Source organism: Phocoena sinus, chromosome 9, assembly GCF_008692025.1.
Source record: "Phocoena sinus isolate mPhoSin1 chromosome 9, mPhoSin1.pri, whole genome shotgun sequence".
In the NCBI taxonomy this organism is placed as follows: Eukaryota; Metazoa; Chordata; class Mammalia; order Artiodactyla; family Phocoenidae; genus Phocoena; species Phocoena sinus.
Window position 1 is genome coordinate 97,371,918 of NC_045771.1, and position 14,279 is coordinate 97,386,196.

Here is a 14,279-nt window from a genome sequence, read left to right on the forward strand (position 1 = left end):
CACCTGTGAGGTCAGCCTCCCACCTTTGAAATCAGACCCCCACCTGTGAGATCAGCCCCATACCTGTGAGGTCAGCCCCCCACCTTTGAAATCAGACCCCCACCTGTGAGATCAGGCCCCTACCTGTGAGGTCAGCCCCCCACCTGTGAGGTCAGCCTCCCACCTGTGAGGTCAGCCCCCCAACCTGTGAGGTCAGCCCCACACCTGATCCACCCTGGGTCCTCCGCAGCTGGGTGAAATCTAGAGCCGCCCATCCCAGGCTCTGCTCATTATGGCTGTGGGATCCTGAGCACGTCTCTGCTTCTGTGGGACTCAGTTTCCTCATCTGTGGAATGGGGCACCCACCACCGACCTCGTGAAAACTGCTGCTGAGGGTCAAAGCCCTCGTTCCTGTGCAGGGTCCTTCCCCCGAGGTCAGCTGCAGGCCGGGGTCATTTCTGGGACACCTGCTCCCTGGACACTTGGGGCCAGTAAGTACTAATGGAGCTCAGTCCATGGGGCTCCCTCCAAAGGCCAACAGACCAGCCCCTTAGTGCTGGCAGTGAGCGAGGGGAGGGGGAGGGGGGGGAGCGGATGCAGGAGCAACAGGAAACCTTTGTAAGCCTCACGGGCCTGCTGCTCTCTTATCCCCCCACCCCGTCAATTAATTTTCCTCTAACTGCTTTTGTTAACAGTAGTTTAATAATCTCCCATTATTCAGTACATTCACAGCCTCTGAATGTCTCACAGTCCTCTATTTAATTAAGTATTAAATTTTAAAAATCTAACTCTTCCTGCCTTTGGCACAAGCTGGGTGTAACCTGCAGTGTCCTCGTGGCCCCAAGGACTGCCAGCTACCGGGTGGGACAGTGTTTGTGTGTCCAGCACCAGCGTCGTCCTCCTGCTGCTCTCCTTATCCCTGGAAGCCTTGAAGGACTAAGCCTGTCTCCTCAGCCCAGGAGTGGACACCCTGCCTGCAGTGCTGAGGAAGCCCGCTCCACACTGCACTGAATATGAAGCTGGCACAAGTGGGGCCTCCCCTCCGGCCTCTGGGTCCAGTCTCCATTTTCCCACTCTCCCTCTTTCTAGGGCGCTTGCCTGGCGTTCTCCTCCCCACCCATGGGCCGCTCCCCTCCACCTGCGCCTTCCAGGACAACAGGTGGGGCAAGCATCTCTGAAATGGCCTTTTTGGGAAGGGGACCGGTCTGGCGTCTGGACCCTCTGCTGGGAGCATGTCGGACCCTGCAGAACACAGGTGCAGGCTGCACGGTGGTCACCAGGATTCAGGCAGGAGCAGTGAGCTCCAGGCCTCGCCTCCCTGCTTCCTCACCACCCTCAGGCTTCACCATGGAACTTCTCCTGAACTTGGACCTCCCAAATGCTCAGGTGCTCAGTGACCAGGGGCCTCCCCTGCAAACCCCACCCTGCAGCAAACCCTCTTCTAGACCTCACTCCACCCAGTCCCTATCCCAACTTCACACCTGGGAGACTAACCTCACTCCAGCACAGACTACACATCTGCTCTTTCAAAATCCATTCACTCGGGCTTCCCTGGTGGCGCAGTGGTTGAGTCTGCCTGCCGATGCAGGGAATGTGGGTTCGTGCCCCGGTCCGGGAAGATCCCACATGCCACAGAGTGGCTGGGCCCGTGAGCCGTGGCCACTGAGCCTGCACGTCCGGAGCCTGTGCTCCGCAACGGGAGAGGCCACAACAGTGAGAGGCCCGCGTACCACAAAAAAAAAAAAAAAAAAAAAAAAAATCCATTCATTCATTCATTCAAAACCATGGAGAGCTCAGCACCTGTCAGGGCCTGAGCAGGGTGTGGAAGACACAGTGGTGAATGAAACAGATGAAGTCCTGGCAGTCTCGTCGGGGAGACAGCCAAAAAATAAAAACAGGGTGCTTAGATCCCAGATTCCCACTGGAGACTCAGGGGAAACCCCTCTGAGGAAGTGTCATCAACAGGAGTTAAGCAGATACAAAGTTTAGGAAAAGCATTTCCAGAGAGAAGGCAGGTGCAAAGGCCCTGGGGTGTACAGAACCAGAAAAGACCAAGTGCCTGAGCAGAGCTGCTGGGAGTTAAGGAGAAGACAGGGCCAAAGGCTGAGTGTCAGGCCAGGTGAGAACTTTGGGCTTTGTGGAGCCAGCCCCCAAAGGCTGGTAAGGAGAGGATGGGATGTTCCTACGTGTGTTTTCCCAGGCTCTGGGCCAGGAGCTGGGAAGGCCCAGAGACAAACCCACTGCATTTGCCCTCAAGGAGCAAGTGATCAATGAAGAAATGTCTAAGGTGACTGCTTCGGGACCTGGGGGGTTCCAAGCTGGATGGGAGGGCCCAGGGAGGCTTCCTGGAGGAGGCGTCCTGGAGCCTGCAGGCCTGGCAGGATAGTCTGGCAAGAAAGGGGGAAGAAGGCAGCGGGTGCCCTGGCAGCACCACACTCAGCCAGCTCCTTACAAGCACCTCAGTCCTTCTCTCACCCTCACAATGCCCCTCTGAGGTAGATATCAGACTTATCCCAATTTTACAGCTGGGGAAACTAAGGTACAGGGTGGCTAAGTAACGTGGCCAGGGTCATACAGCGAGGTGGTCAGGGCTGTGCGGCGACAAGACCAAACCCAGCAGCCTGGTTGCCCCATTGCTGGTCCACACTCAGCGTAAAGATGAGGGTCGGGGGCCCAAGACCCTCTCCCTTCACCCCTTCCGCTGCCCACTCAGCTCGGAAAGCCCCGAAAGGGGCTGGAGAGGGTCAGAAGATCCCTGGGTCCCTGCACAGGGAGGTGCCAGTTGTTTCTCGAATCCTTTTCCGTTACAGAAACATGCTGAACACTATGGGTGAAATGGTGGCCGGCCTGGGATCTGCTGCGAGATATATGGGCGGGGGTGGGAGATGGGGAGGGTTACAGATGAAAACTAAATTGCCTGGGAGCTGGAAACTGTTGTGTCGAAGCTGGGGGCTCCTTCTATTATTTTTTCTACATTTGGGGATGTTTGAAATTTTCCATAATGACGAGGTAAACGGGGGGATAAAATGCCCAAGACCTCCACAGACCTGGGCAATACAGGGGCCCAAGAGTAGAGGCAAAGCAGGGGGTGTCCTGGCTTCCCTGGCCCGGAAAGTGGTCCCGAGGGAAGGTGACAATAGACAAGGGCTGGCTGCTTCGATTCCAGACCAGTCCTGGCTGGCGGCGCTGCCTGCCACCATCCAACCCAGGCTACGCCCAGCCAGGAAGGAGACTGAGGCCAGGCGCAGGGCTGACGGAGCCCCAGGTCTGCACAGCTCCACAGCAGTGCCCTTAGCAGGGGTCTCCGGGGGCCCAGCCTCCGGGACTCAATGGAAAGCAGGCTGGCTCTCAGGAAGTGGGCAGCAGGCCTGCTACTGCAGGGGTGGAAGAAAGAGCAGGTTGTAATTGTGGAGCACGCAAGGAATTTCAGACTTCCACTGCTTCTTTTTTTTTTTTTTTTTTTGCGGTACGCGGGCCTCTCACTGTTGCGGCCTTTCCCGTTGTGGAGCACAGGCTCCGGACGCGCAGGCTCAGCGGCCATGGCTCACGGGCCCAGCCGCTCTGCAGCACGTGGGATCTTCCCGGACCGGGGCACGAACCCGTGTCCCCTGCATCGGCAGGCGGACTCTCAACCACTGCGCCACTAGGGAAGCCCTTCCACTGCTTTTGATCCTCCCGATTTATAGAACACTTTGAGGATATAAACAGGGGAGCGTGAGGTTCCTTGAAAGGAGCTGCGTGATTCCACGGAAACATACCCAGGTGGTTTTCTGCCTGAGTTCCACAAACTCCTATTCATCCTTCAAGACCCATCCAACCTCCCTGTTCTGTCCCCTGTGCTCCCACCCCTCGAATGGGGCTGTAGTGGCTTGTTTGGGTCTGTTTGCTCATCACCCCATCCTCAGTGCTGGGCACTGACTGGGAGAGGCTAGGTAAAGCTGGTGGATGAGTGAGGGTGTCCCTCATGAGTCCATGGGACCTCTGAAGGTGGGCTCTCTCTCCTCCTGTGGCCTGGCACAAGCCTATGGAATGAAGCGGAATGTTCCTCCTGCTTTAGAAACTCCACGGACACACTGTGCGGACACATCCCCCCGAAAACATCTGACACTGGTGGCTCACCAGTGCCGCACACCCAGTGTCAGTAAACACGGAAGCTGCCCTGCATCTGGCGGCACCATGCATACAGCAAACGCTCGGTAAATATTAGCTTGTGCATTATTATTATGATCACAGTTTAGCTGCGGGATCTGAGCTTTCCCGACACAAACACCCCAGGGCTGTCTGGCTCGCAGACTCTTGTCTCTGCGGGGCCCAGTGTCATCCTCATCACCCGAGCTCAACCAGCCCCTCGGCTAGGCTGGGACAGCAGCGCCCGCCCCTGGAAACACTCAACCCTGAAGGCCTGGGACACAGCAGGCGCCCAAACAACACGTACACACAGCTCAGCGAACCGCAGAGCGGGCTCAGCCGCCTGCCCACACAGGCCGCCGCGCTGGAAACTGCAGACCCTACAGACGGAGGCGTTCTCAGCACCAGCCTCGCGGAGGGATTCGGGCCAGGACTGCCTACAGTCAGGGCCTTTTGCAGAGAAGGAGCCTCTCTGTTGGCTCAGATTTGTGTCTGGGTGTTAAGTGGGGTCATGTGTGTGCCTGGAGGTGGGAGACCGTCAGGCCAGGGGCTTAGCTCCCTCTGCCAAAGGGGTCACCCAGCCCCTCCTGTCTGACCCTGGGGCTGGAGATCTGTGGGCTCCTCACAGCACAAGGGGCGGCCGTGGTGCTACTACCTCACTGGGACGGCCCATGCCTCCACACCCACACTGGAGGCCCCACCAGAACCCCTGCCTGGCTCCCGGCCCCCCGTCCCCTCGGTTCTGTGCTCTGACATCACCTGCTCAGGGCGGCACCTCCACCTTGGCCTTGTCGCCCCGTGTCATCCCCTGCCCCGACGTCCCGCCTCATCCCCGCCACGTGGAACTCCACTGGATCCCATGAGGGCAGGGGTCTGTCCGTCTGCCCAGAACGGGCCGTCCCCCAGCAAGGGCTCTCGACGGTGCTGGATGGGGTGAGGCCACATGCCCGGGGCCAGCACCAAGCCCACCCCTGCAGACCCCCGAGCCCTCCCCAGCACAGGCAGATGAGTCCCCACGTGCATCCCTGCATCCAGAAGACCGGCGGGGGCTGAGTTAGGAAACGTGCCGTTTGTGCCGCCCCTCAAGCATTGCCCTGTCACCCAAAGTCTTCAGGTCACCGAGGCCCCCTCTGGCCCACAGTTCGTGGGCAGACGACCTTACCTGATCACTTCAGCCACCTGGCCACACGCCTCTCCCCGTCCAGCCCTGGGGAGGTGAGGCAGGGGCTCCACGAGCCTCCAAACCAGAGCAACAGTGCAATTCCAGATGTGAGGGTGTGCGGGTGCCTCTCCCTCCCGGCCCCACTCGGCCACGGGCACCGTTCACGTCCCACTGCCCCCGCTCCATCTGTGCCCCCCATGAGCCACGGGCCGAACCCGATCCCTCAGGACAGGCTCCAGCCCCGGCCCCCGGCCCTCGCCAGCCAGCACAGCCATTCCCTACCTCTGGCGGATAGCTTCTTGGTGTTGATGATCTTCGCTGCATACTCATGGCCGGTGCAGAGCTTGACACAGCGTCGGACCACAGAGAAAGCCCCCCTGGGGGAGAAATGGGAAACAGAGGCAGGGAGCCGATTAATCCCCCGGTGAACACCCAGCACCCAGTCATGAGGCCCAGCCTCTGTGCGAGGAAGGGGCGCCCCTCCCCCAAAACGACTCCCAGCCCACCCCGCCCAGTGCCAGCCCGGCAGGGGCCCCTTTCCCAGCAGCTGGCAGAGCCCAGCCGACTGGCACACCCAGCTCCTGCGAGACACCCTGCCTGGGCATCCTCATGGGCCAGCTGGACCGAGGGCCTCTAAGCGAGCATCCTCCCTCGCTCTATGCCCAGGCCGTGAGATCCAGTGAGTCCTCCCAGAGCAATGAACCCTGGCCCAGCTCCAGACAGCGGAATAGACTGGTGCAGCCAGCGGGGACTCTGTGAAGGTTCTGGAGGGAGGGAGAAGCATCGCATAATTAAGCTGCAAAGCTGGAGGCCAGGGCCCCCTCCCCCGGATCCTCCACCAACACTGCCCCAAGTTACAGCAGAGTCCCATAGCAGAGGAGACATTTACACGCCCACAGCATTAGTGCTCCTGAGAGGAGAGGGGACCAGCCTGGAGAGCCAAGAGAAGGGAACCCAGGAGAGTGGGTGACCACTGCCAAGGCCATCGAGACGTCCTGCACGTGGCCCCGAAACGGTGACCCTTGAGAGGAGGAAGTTTTGCAGGAGGCGGCACGGCAAGCCAGAGGCCAGAAAACAGGCCCGTGTGGGTCCAGGGCAGGCGTGGGGCACAGGCCGGAGGGAGCCTGGGGCCCGTCAGAAGGTCCTCCGTGGTATTCAACTTGTCACCACCGTCGGTTTAATTTGATTTGAGATCATCTTCGAAGAACATTAGACCCAGCACGTATGAGACACAGCCGGAACGGGAAATGTCTTGGGAAGGGTCCAGACTGGAGGCCGCCAGGGAGAGGTGGGCACAAAGGCCACAGGTGGCTGAGCACGTGGGGCCGGGGGGCTGGGGACACCCCTGACCGCAGGCCCCTCCCCCACCTTCCCTCCCCAGAGGCCCTTGCAGGCACGGCCTCCATCGGAACACAGCCTCCCCCCCGACCCCCCTCATAACCCCACCCCAGGGCCCTGCTGCCCACGCAGCCTGAGAAGCCCACCAGCTGCCCGAACCCGGACTCTGGGCCCCAGGAAAGCAGCGTCTTAAACAGGGAACGCTTTTTTGCTCTAATCCTGTTTGAGATCAAAACGTCATTAAGACAGACTATTCACTTCCTTGGAAAATAAATAAATATTACACTAAATCTATTTGAACATCTTCTTAACGACCCAGGTCTTTATGATCACTAGCTGTGCTCAGAGCCATATCTTTGCTTTTCCAAAGTCAGCCAGGGAACTGGGCAGCGGCTGCCTCTGCGGGACGGGGAGCCGGGGGTTGGGCGGGGGGCACACAATTCACTCTACATCCTCTGTCCTGTGTGATTTTCTCACTAAGTGCATGGGTTACATTCTCAAAATATTCTTTTTTATTATTATTATTTTAAGAAAAAAAACATAAAGAAAGGATTTTTTTTTTTTTTTGACCGGTGAGACTGGCTTGGGAGAGAGCGTGGTGAGGGGGAAAGGCCACAGGCTTTGAGCAGGTCTGGGTTCAAGGCCTGCTCTGCACCAGGTTGCACCCTCTGATCCTCAGTCTTCCCATCCATCTAAGGAGCAGGAAAGGCTCACAGAGTCACTGCGAGGGCCGCCCGAGGCTGCGTTGGCCTCACCCTCACCAACCCAGCCCATCCCTGGTCTTCAAATCCGCTTCCTGCCCAGGAGGGCGGAGGGTATCACACGTACAGGGCTGAGCCGCCACCCTTCGCGCTCTGGCCCCCAAAGCGCACGGACAACCAAGCACTGGCTCACAAGCCTCCTTGGGATAGAGCTTCCTATGCCAGAATCCGACCCCACGATGCTGGAAGTTCCCAACAGCCAGGGGGCTGCTTTCAGCATGGTGGGCGCCAGGCGAGGCACCAAGGGGCCCTAGGGTGAGCTCATCCCTGGAGGGGGAAGGGACCCACGCAGCCTGTCCACCGGCTGCTGCCCAGCCAGGGTAAGTCCAGGACTAAGTGACAGGGAGCCGGGAATCCTCCCTGGCGCACGGCAGGATGCACATAAATAAAGTGAACGAGAGCCGGCAGCCAGATGGACGATCCTGGACGGGCTGCCCCACTGCCCCACATCTTCCAGTTCAGACCCTGCTCTCTCCTCCGTAGAAGGCTCTGGGTTGGTGATGAGGCCAGTGCCAAGCGGGCAGGAGCCACACGCTGGAGGAAACCAGGAAGGCGGCAGGCACAGCTCCTGGCATCCAGCAAGCGCTCAATAATGGTGCTCATAGGCTGCACTCAGGCTGGCACAGGGCCTGCTCCTGGACACAGGCCTTCCTCTCCCGGAGTCCTGCCTGCCAGGTGTGGGGGAGGGCACCTCTGGAAGCCCCTCTGGTGTAGGGCTTCTCCTGCCCCTGCTGCCCAGCCTGAAGAGAAGTTCTAGAAAGAGCTGCCCGACCCCCGGGCCCGGCCACCCCACCCTGGTCTGTCACGGGGCACCTGCACTCCAATGCCTGTCAGCTATAAGGGGGAACCTGGGTCGGCTTGGGGTGAGGCTCTGCCGGGCCCCTGGGGAGCCCTCAGAGCTCAGTCTCCCAGCTGAAGACACTTGGAAGTCACCAGGAAAGCTTGGCCAGGCGCCTGCGGAAGCTCACGAGTTAGAGGGCTCTCCGTGACTTAACTACCCAGAGGGAGAGTGCAGGGAAGAGGCTCTGCCCCCGATGACCACCGCCCCTCGGGCAGCCCCTCAGCTCCCCTCTTTCATCCTTGAAGCCAGCCTCCCGGTCACCACCATCCCCCAGTCTCCTCCCACCCCCACCCCAGGCATGCGCCCCCTTCCTGGTCGCTCTGCTAGTTAGTCGAGGCCCATCACAAGGAAGCCCCCCAGAAGTGCCAGCATGCCAAAAAGCATGTGCCGTGCGGGCCATGGGCTGGGGGCCCCCGACACCTTGAACATCACAGACAACAGTGAGGCCAGCAACCACCCTCCCTCAGTGCTCACAGCATCTGCCCCCCGGAAACTTACAGTCATTGAGACAACACGGACAAAGGGCCCGGTCCATATCCTAAGCGCGTCCCCACTGCCCCCAGGCAAACTCCTTTGCATCCTTCAAGACTCAATTCAGTACCTCCTCTTGGAAATCTTTCCCAGCTCCCACAAGAAGTCAGCCTGGTCTCCTCTGGACGCCGGACGCTGCGCGTGTCTCGGCTCGCTTTGCCCACTTTATTATAATTATTCATCGTCCGTTTCTGGCCCTACGCTGTGGCTCTCCACATGCAATCGGGATGCTGGGGTCAGGCACAGTGTCCAGACTGTGCTAAGAGAGTAAAAGCACCACAGGTCGACTGTGGAGAGTGGAGATGCTGGACCTCAGCAAGTGTCAGGCCAGCGGGACAAGAATGGGCAGCCTTCTAGAAGGACAGGGAGAGCCCGGGATGGGGCAGACTCTGGACCGCAGGCCAGCAGGAGAGGGTAACCTCCCGAGGCTTCCCTGGATGAGTGGGAGCGTCTGTAGGTGGGGGGATGTCTCCTATGGAGCGGAGGCCACGGAGCCCCTGATCAAGGCAGGAGGCTCCCCACCGTACCCACAGATAGGCTGGGATGAAGACGCAGAAGCGCACACGGACAGGGCGCACAGTGCACTGCATCCGGGGGGGACCTGCCTGCGCTGTCCGACACTCCGACCGTCCACGAACGGCGTGGCGGGTGGTGGCCGGCTGCAGGGTCAGCAAGGTCACCCAGCGCAGCTTGCGGGGGAGAAGCCAGTAAGGTGGGGGTCTGGGTGCGGGTGAAGGTGCCTGGGAAGAGGGCGCGCCTGGTGGGGGGACCCCCGAACCTCGAGGTCGCCACATGATGCCCGGTGTGGGTTTCGAGTGATCTGAATAATGTGCTCAGAGGAGGAGGCTCCCGGGCACCAAGCATGTCGTGGGGCTTTTAAAAATCAGGTAAAGCTAACGAAAGGAAGAAAACACTCTCTCAGTCCTTGCCGGCTGGCGGATGAGAAGCACTCTCCTGTCTGCTGTGGGACCACAACCAGAGAGGCCGGCCAGAGAGAGGGGCAGGTTAACGCCACAGCTGCCTGGGGTCTGGTCTGCTGCAGGTGGGCGCCCAGCACTGCTGTGGCCGCGTGGACCCACGGTGGCACTCGAGGGTCAGTCTCTCGCCAGCGAAGGGGGTGACTGGCCCCTGCACACCGGGCAGACGCAGTGAGCCAGCCAGCGGCTCCCCGTCCCCTTTACTCTCTTTGCTCCCCGTCCAACCTGTGGCCATGCCTCTGAGCTGCCCCCGTGCCCGCCCGCCCGCTGCCACCTGGAACTTGCCCCTGAGACTGATTACCTGCAGCCCCCATGGAGGCCCCCACTACGCCTGCTTTGGGGACCTGTCTACTCCCTGCTCTGTTGGCCGAGCCCAGCTGCCCAGCCTGCCCTCTGCCCGCTGACCACAGCGTGTTGGTGGGAGAGGCTGCTGGGGCGGGAGGGTCCGGTCTCGCCCTGTCCCCATGGCGGGGACACAGAAGCGCTGACCATGGATGCTGCTCTCGGGACCCTGCGTCCGGGGCCTGGGGCTGCAGGGCTTCCTCATGACGGTCACAGGCAGCACGTGCAGAGGTCCCGGCATGGAGCAGGCGTCAGAATCGTGCAACCCGGGGAGCCCCTACTTCTGCTGCTCAGCAGCCGCTCCGCGCTTCCACTGCATCCCTCCCAATAGACATTCCAGGGACATGGCAGCTCCTGTCTCCACCGCCCCCATCCCTGGCTCCAGCCCTGCACCCGACTCCAGCTCTCTCCACCCAGTCCCGGCCTCGCAGGCACCTGCCTGCCTGCCACCAGGGCTGCGAGCTGTTTCCACAGCCCGGCGGCAGACACACCCGGTGGCCAAACAACCCGGGAGATCCCATCCATACTCTGCTAACTCAGGTGCTCGGGAAGCGGGAATTCCTGACAGCCAGCCAGAGACAAGGGCCCACGGCTCGGACCCATCCACAGCCTTAACTTCTACAGCCCAAAGCAGCCAGGAGTCCCGAGGGAAAGGAAAGGACCAAAGCCTTGTTTATCCGCTTTGTAAAGGCTCCCACACAGGGTGAGCGCAGGGATGCCCGCTCAGTGCTCAGTCCTGGCCCCCGACTCCCCAGGCAGATCCACACACGAAGATCTTTCTGGAACAGGCTGCGCAGGCAGCAGAGGCACTTGGCTGGTCCAACAGTTTTATTTACCGCGTTAATTAACACATGGATGTCCTGAACCAGCCTGAGGCCGGATACGTCCATTCTGCCCGGCCTGGGCCGCCCCAAGTGGGCTCGGCTGAGGAGGGTCTGGGCCAGCGCTCGGGGGCGGGGAGGGCGGGTAGCGGAGAGGACAGCCCAGCAGACACGCTCACTCACCACGCCAGGCCCTTCGCTTGCTTGGATTTGTGGATTTAAACTACATCAAGCTGTTGCTTATGTGTGTGTTAGCAAAACGTTTTTTTTCTACCTTTGATTAAAATGACGGGGGAGGTCCCTTTATATTTTTAATCTGGACCTAAGCAATTTGGTAGAAAATAGGAACTTCTACATGAGGTTGTTGTGAGGGTTTTTTCCTGCTTATAATAACAATTTTAAAAACAGAATCCCTGCTCGCAGCAGAAAATGGAGTAAACAAGTGGTTTCAATAGAGCGAGTCGAAGCCGCCTCCATCTCCGTAACCCGTTGTCTGGCATCCCACGATGTTCTGATGTGTCTCCAGTGAGGCCTACACCACAGGAAGGCTTTCCTCAACACTCAGGAGCCTCTTGCCGTTTCTGTTCTGCTTTTCCCTCTCACTACTTCCCCACCCTGTGAACGACTCTTCCATGGCACGATCCGGCAGCTACATACTGCTTCACCGGTGGACGCCGTCCAGGGACACCAGGAGGGTATGGGACCCTCCCCAGGCTCCCCGGCCTCGGGGTCAGAGCCGGTGAGGAGAGTGTGCTGGCTCCGAGGGGATTTGGGCAAGCACGTGCCATGCTGGGCGGGAGCATGAGGTCCCAGTACAAGAGCGACGTCCAGAGCGCAGGCCCATGAGGGCTGCCCAGCGTCCACCAACAGGACGGCACACAGAGCTCAGGAGACCGTGTCCCACTCCTGCCCAGGACCCAGAACATCCTGCGTTCCAGAACAGGGCCTGAAGTAGACACGCTAGAGGCCGACACTGGACAACATTTAATCCCTGTGGTCTCTGCAGCATCCTGGCATGCCTCTTATCAGCGCCTGAGTTCCTGCTTTTATATTTAACATCACAATTTATATATTTAACATCACGCAATTCCCACTCTCTGACCTAGATCGCATATACTTGTCATCTTCACCACAGAGAACGTTCCTTCCATGGGTAGCCGAGTGCTTCCTTGATTGGCAGGCATTTGGGGTGTTACCAATTTCCCTGCTTGTAAATGCCTGCCGTAAACATCTCGGTTATTTCTGTAGAGTTTATTTCCAAAGGCACAGTCGCTGGGTGATTTACAGCCCACGCCAGCGATGAAAACACCACCTCTTGCCACTTCCCCAAAGTCCGACCCTGGCCTTTCCAAGGTCCTTCCTTGGAATCCTGGCAGCTCCCCGGCCCCGACTTCTGAGCCTGGGCCAGAAATGCAAGTCTTAAGTCATCCATGCTGTGCTAGGGTACTGGGGCCACCAGTACATGGGCTGGGCAGCTGAAACAACAGAGATCGTCCCACAGTTCTGGAGGCCGGAAGTCCAAGACCAACATGTTGGCGGGGTCGGTTCCTTCTGAGGCTGTGAGGGAGACACTGTCCCAGGCCTCTCTCCAGCTTCTGGGGTTTTGCTGGTGATCCCTGGGGCTCCTTGGCTTGTAGAAGCATCACCCCCATCTCTGCCTTCATGTTCACATGGCATTCTCCCTGTGTGTCTCTGCCCAAGTTTCCCCTTTTCAGAAGGACACAGTCCTACTGGATGAGGGCCCACCCTCCACCTCAGCTTAACTAATTACGTCTATGACAACCTTATTTCCAGATGAGGTCGCATTCTGAGGTACGGGGGTTAGGAGTCCACATCTGAATTTGGAGGAGACACGATTCAACCCATAGCACATGCTGGCCCCCAGCTCTGCCTTATGGAATCTGCCACTGCGTGTACCAGTCAAACATTTCCCAAATGACCATCATCACATATTAGCTCCACAAGATGTTCCCAGATGTTAGGTACGAAGGGGGTTCTGTGGGCAAAAGAGTTTAGAAACCAGTAAGTTAAAATGTTTTCCTTCCTTCCTTCCTTCCCTCCTTCTTTCCTTCCTTTTTTACTGCAGGACTTCCCAGGGCCTTTAACACGGTCATCTGTACTGTGAATTTCCAACCAGCGAGTATGAGGTACAGCCTTTCCCTAACTTCTTTGACCAGAGAAATCTTTTTTTTTTTTTTTTTTGGTCTTCACTGTTTCACTTTTATTTTTTTTTGACAGCTTCATTGGAGTATAATTGCTTTACAATAGTGTGTTAGTTTCTGCTGTATAACAAAGTGAATCAGCTCTACATATGTATCTATCCCCATATCTCCTCCTTCTTGCGTCTCCCTCCCACCCTCCCTGTCCCACCCCTCTAGGTGGTCACAGAGCACCGAGCTGATCTCCCTGTGCTATGCGGCTGCTTCCCACTAGCTATCTATTTTACATTTGGTAGTGTATATATGTCCATGCCACTCTCTCACTACGTCCCAGCTTACCCTTCCCCCCCGCCATGTCCTCAAGTCCAGAGAAATCTTTACCCAAAGAAGTCTCAATTGGGCCAAGAACGGGGGACAGAGAAGGGTTCTAGTCTAAGGGCTCAACACCGAATGCATCCCTCAACAAAGAAACAAATGGCCAGGGTGGGACAGAAATGCCATCTGAGGACACCCACCCAAACACAAGAACAGCAGCGCTGCCCATGGAGTCTGTGGGTGCATCTCAGATGGAGGAAACCCCAGCGTGGCCCCCTCTTCTCCCTGCCTGCCCCTTGGAACAGGGCACCCAGGCCATGGCGGCCGCTCCTCCCATCGGAAGCCCCCTCCCCACCCACGCGGGCATCAAGGTCCCCCCACTGCCCTCCTCCCAGACACCCCGGGGAGCAGGGCTTCACCTGGAAGAGCCAGGAACGTCAACTCAGAGAGAACGTTTTCTTACATTTCTGACAGTGCTGAGAGCAGACGGAACACTCCGTGAGCAGACTGGGGAGCCATGTCCTGACCACGTAAGGCTTATGACAAAATGCACCCTACATCCTAATGAGATTTAGATATAAATGACCACAAAGGGTAATCCTTTCACATTTCTCATGCGCTCACGTCATCACTGTTACTTTATACAGTCACGTCAAGTCTGTGAGTCCTACACAGATGAGAACAGCCCGACTCTGACGCTTGTCCATGACACCGTGTTGCTCTTAAACCTCTCGGGCCTCACACCTCACGCGGTCACTCTCAGTACCGCCCAGATCCACCACCCCTCCCCGCCATAGCGGGGTCCCCTGAGTCCCCGTTCCACCGGGTACAGACATCCTTGAGAAGCTTCCTGGAGGGCTCAAGGCAGCAAAGCCAACAGGAACAAGAGGGTGGGCACCAGCCCAGGGGACACAGTGGGATCTGA

General features: G+C 58.5%; 1 protein-coding gene across 1 annotated transcript in view; it reads right to left on the reverse strand.

Moving 5' to 3' along the window:
- The window catches only part of CAMK2B (calcium/calmodulin dependent protein kinase II beta), a 96,019-nt gene that overhangs the window by 55,584 nt on the left and 26,156 nt on the right, over positions 1 to 14,279 (reverse strand). The window contains exon 3 of the mRNA XM_032643632.1: positions 5,552 to 5,646. Within this exon, the coding sequence (XP_032499523.1) occupies positions 5,552 to 5,646 (95 nt within the window). The remainder of the gene's footprint in view (positions 1 to 5,551; positions 5,647 to 14,279) is intronic.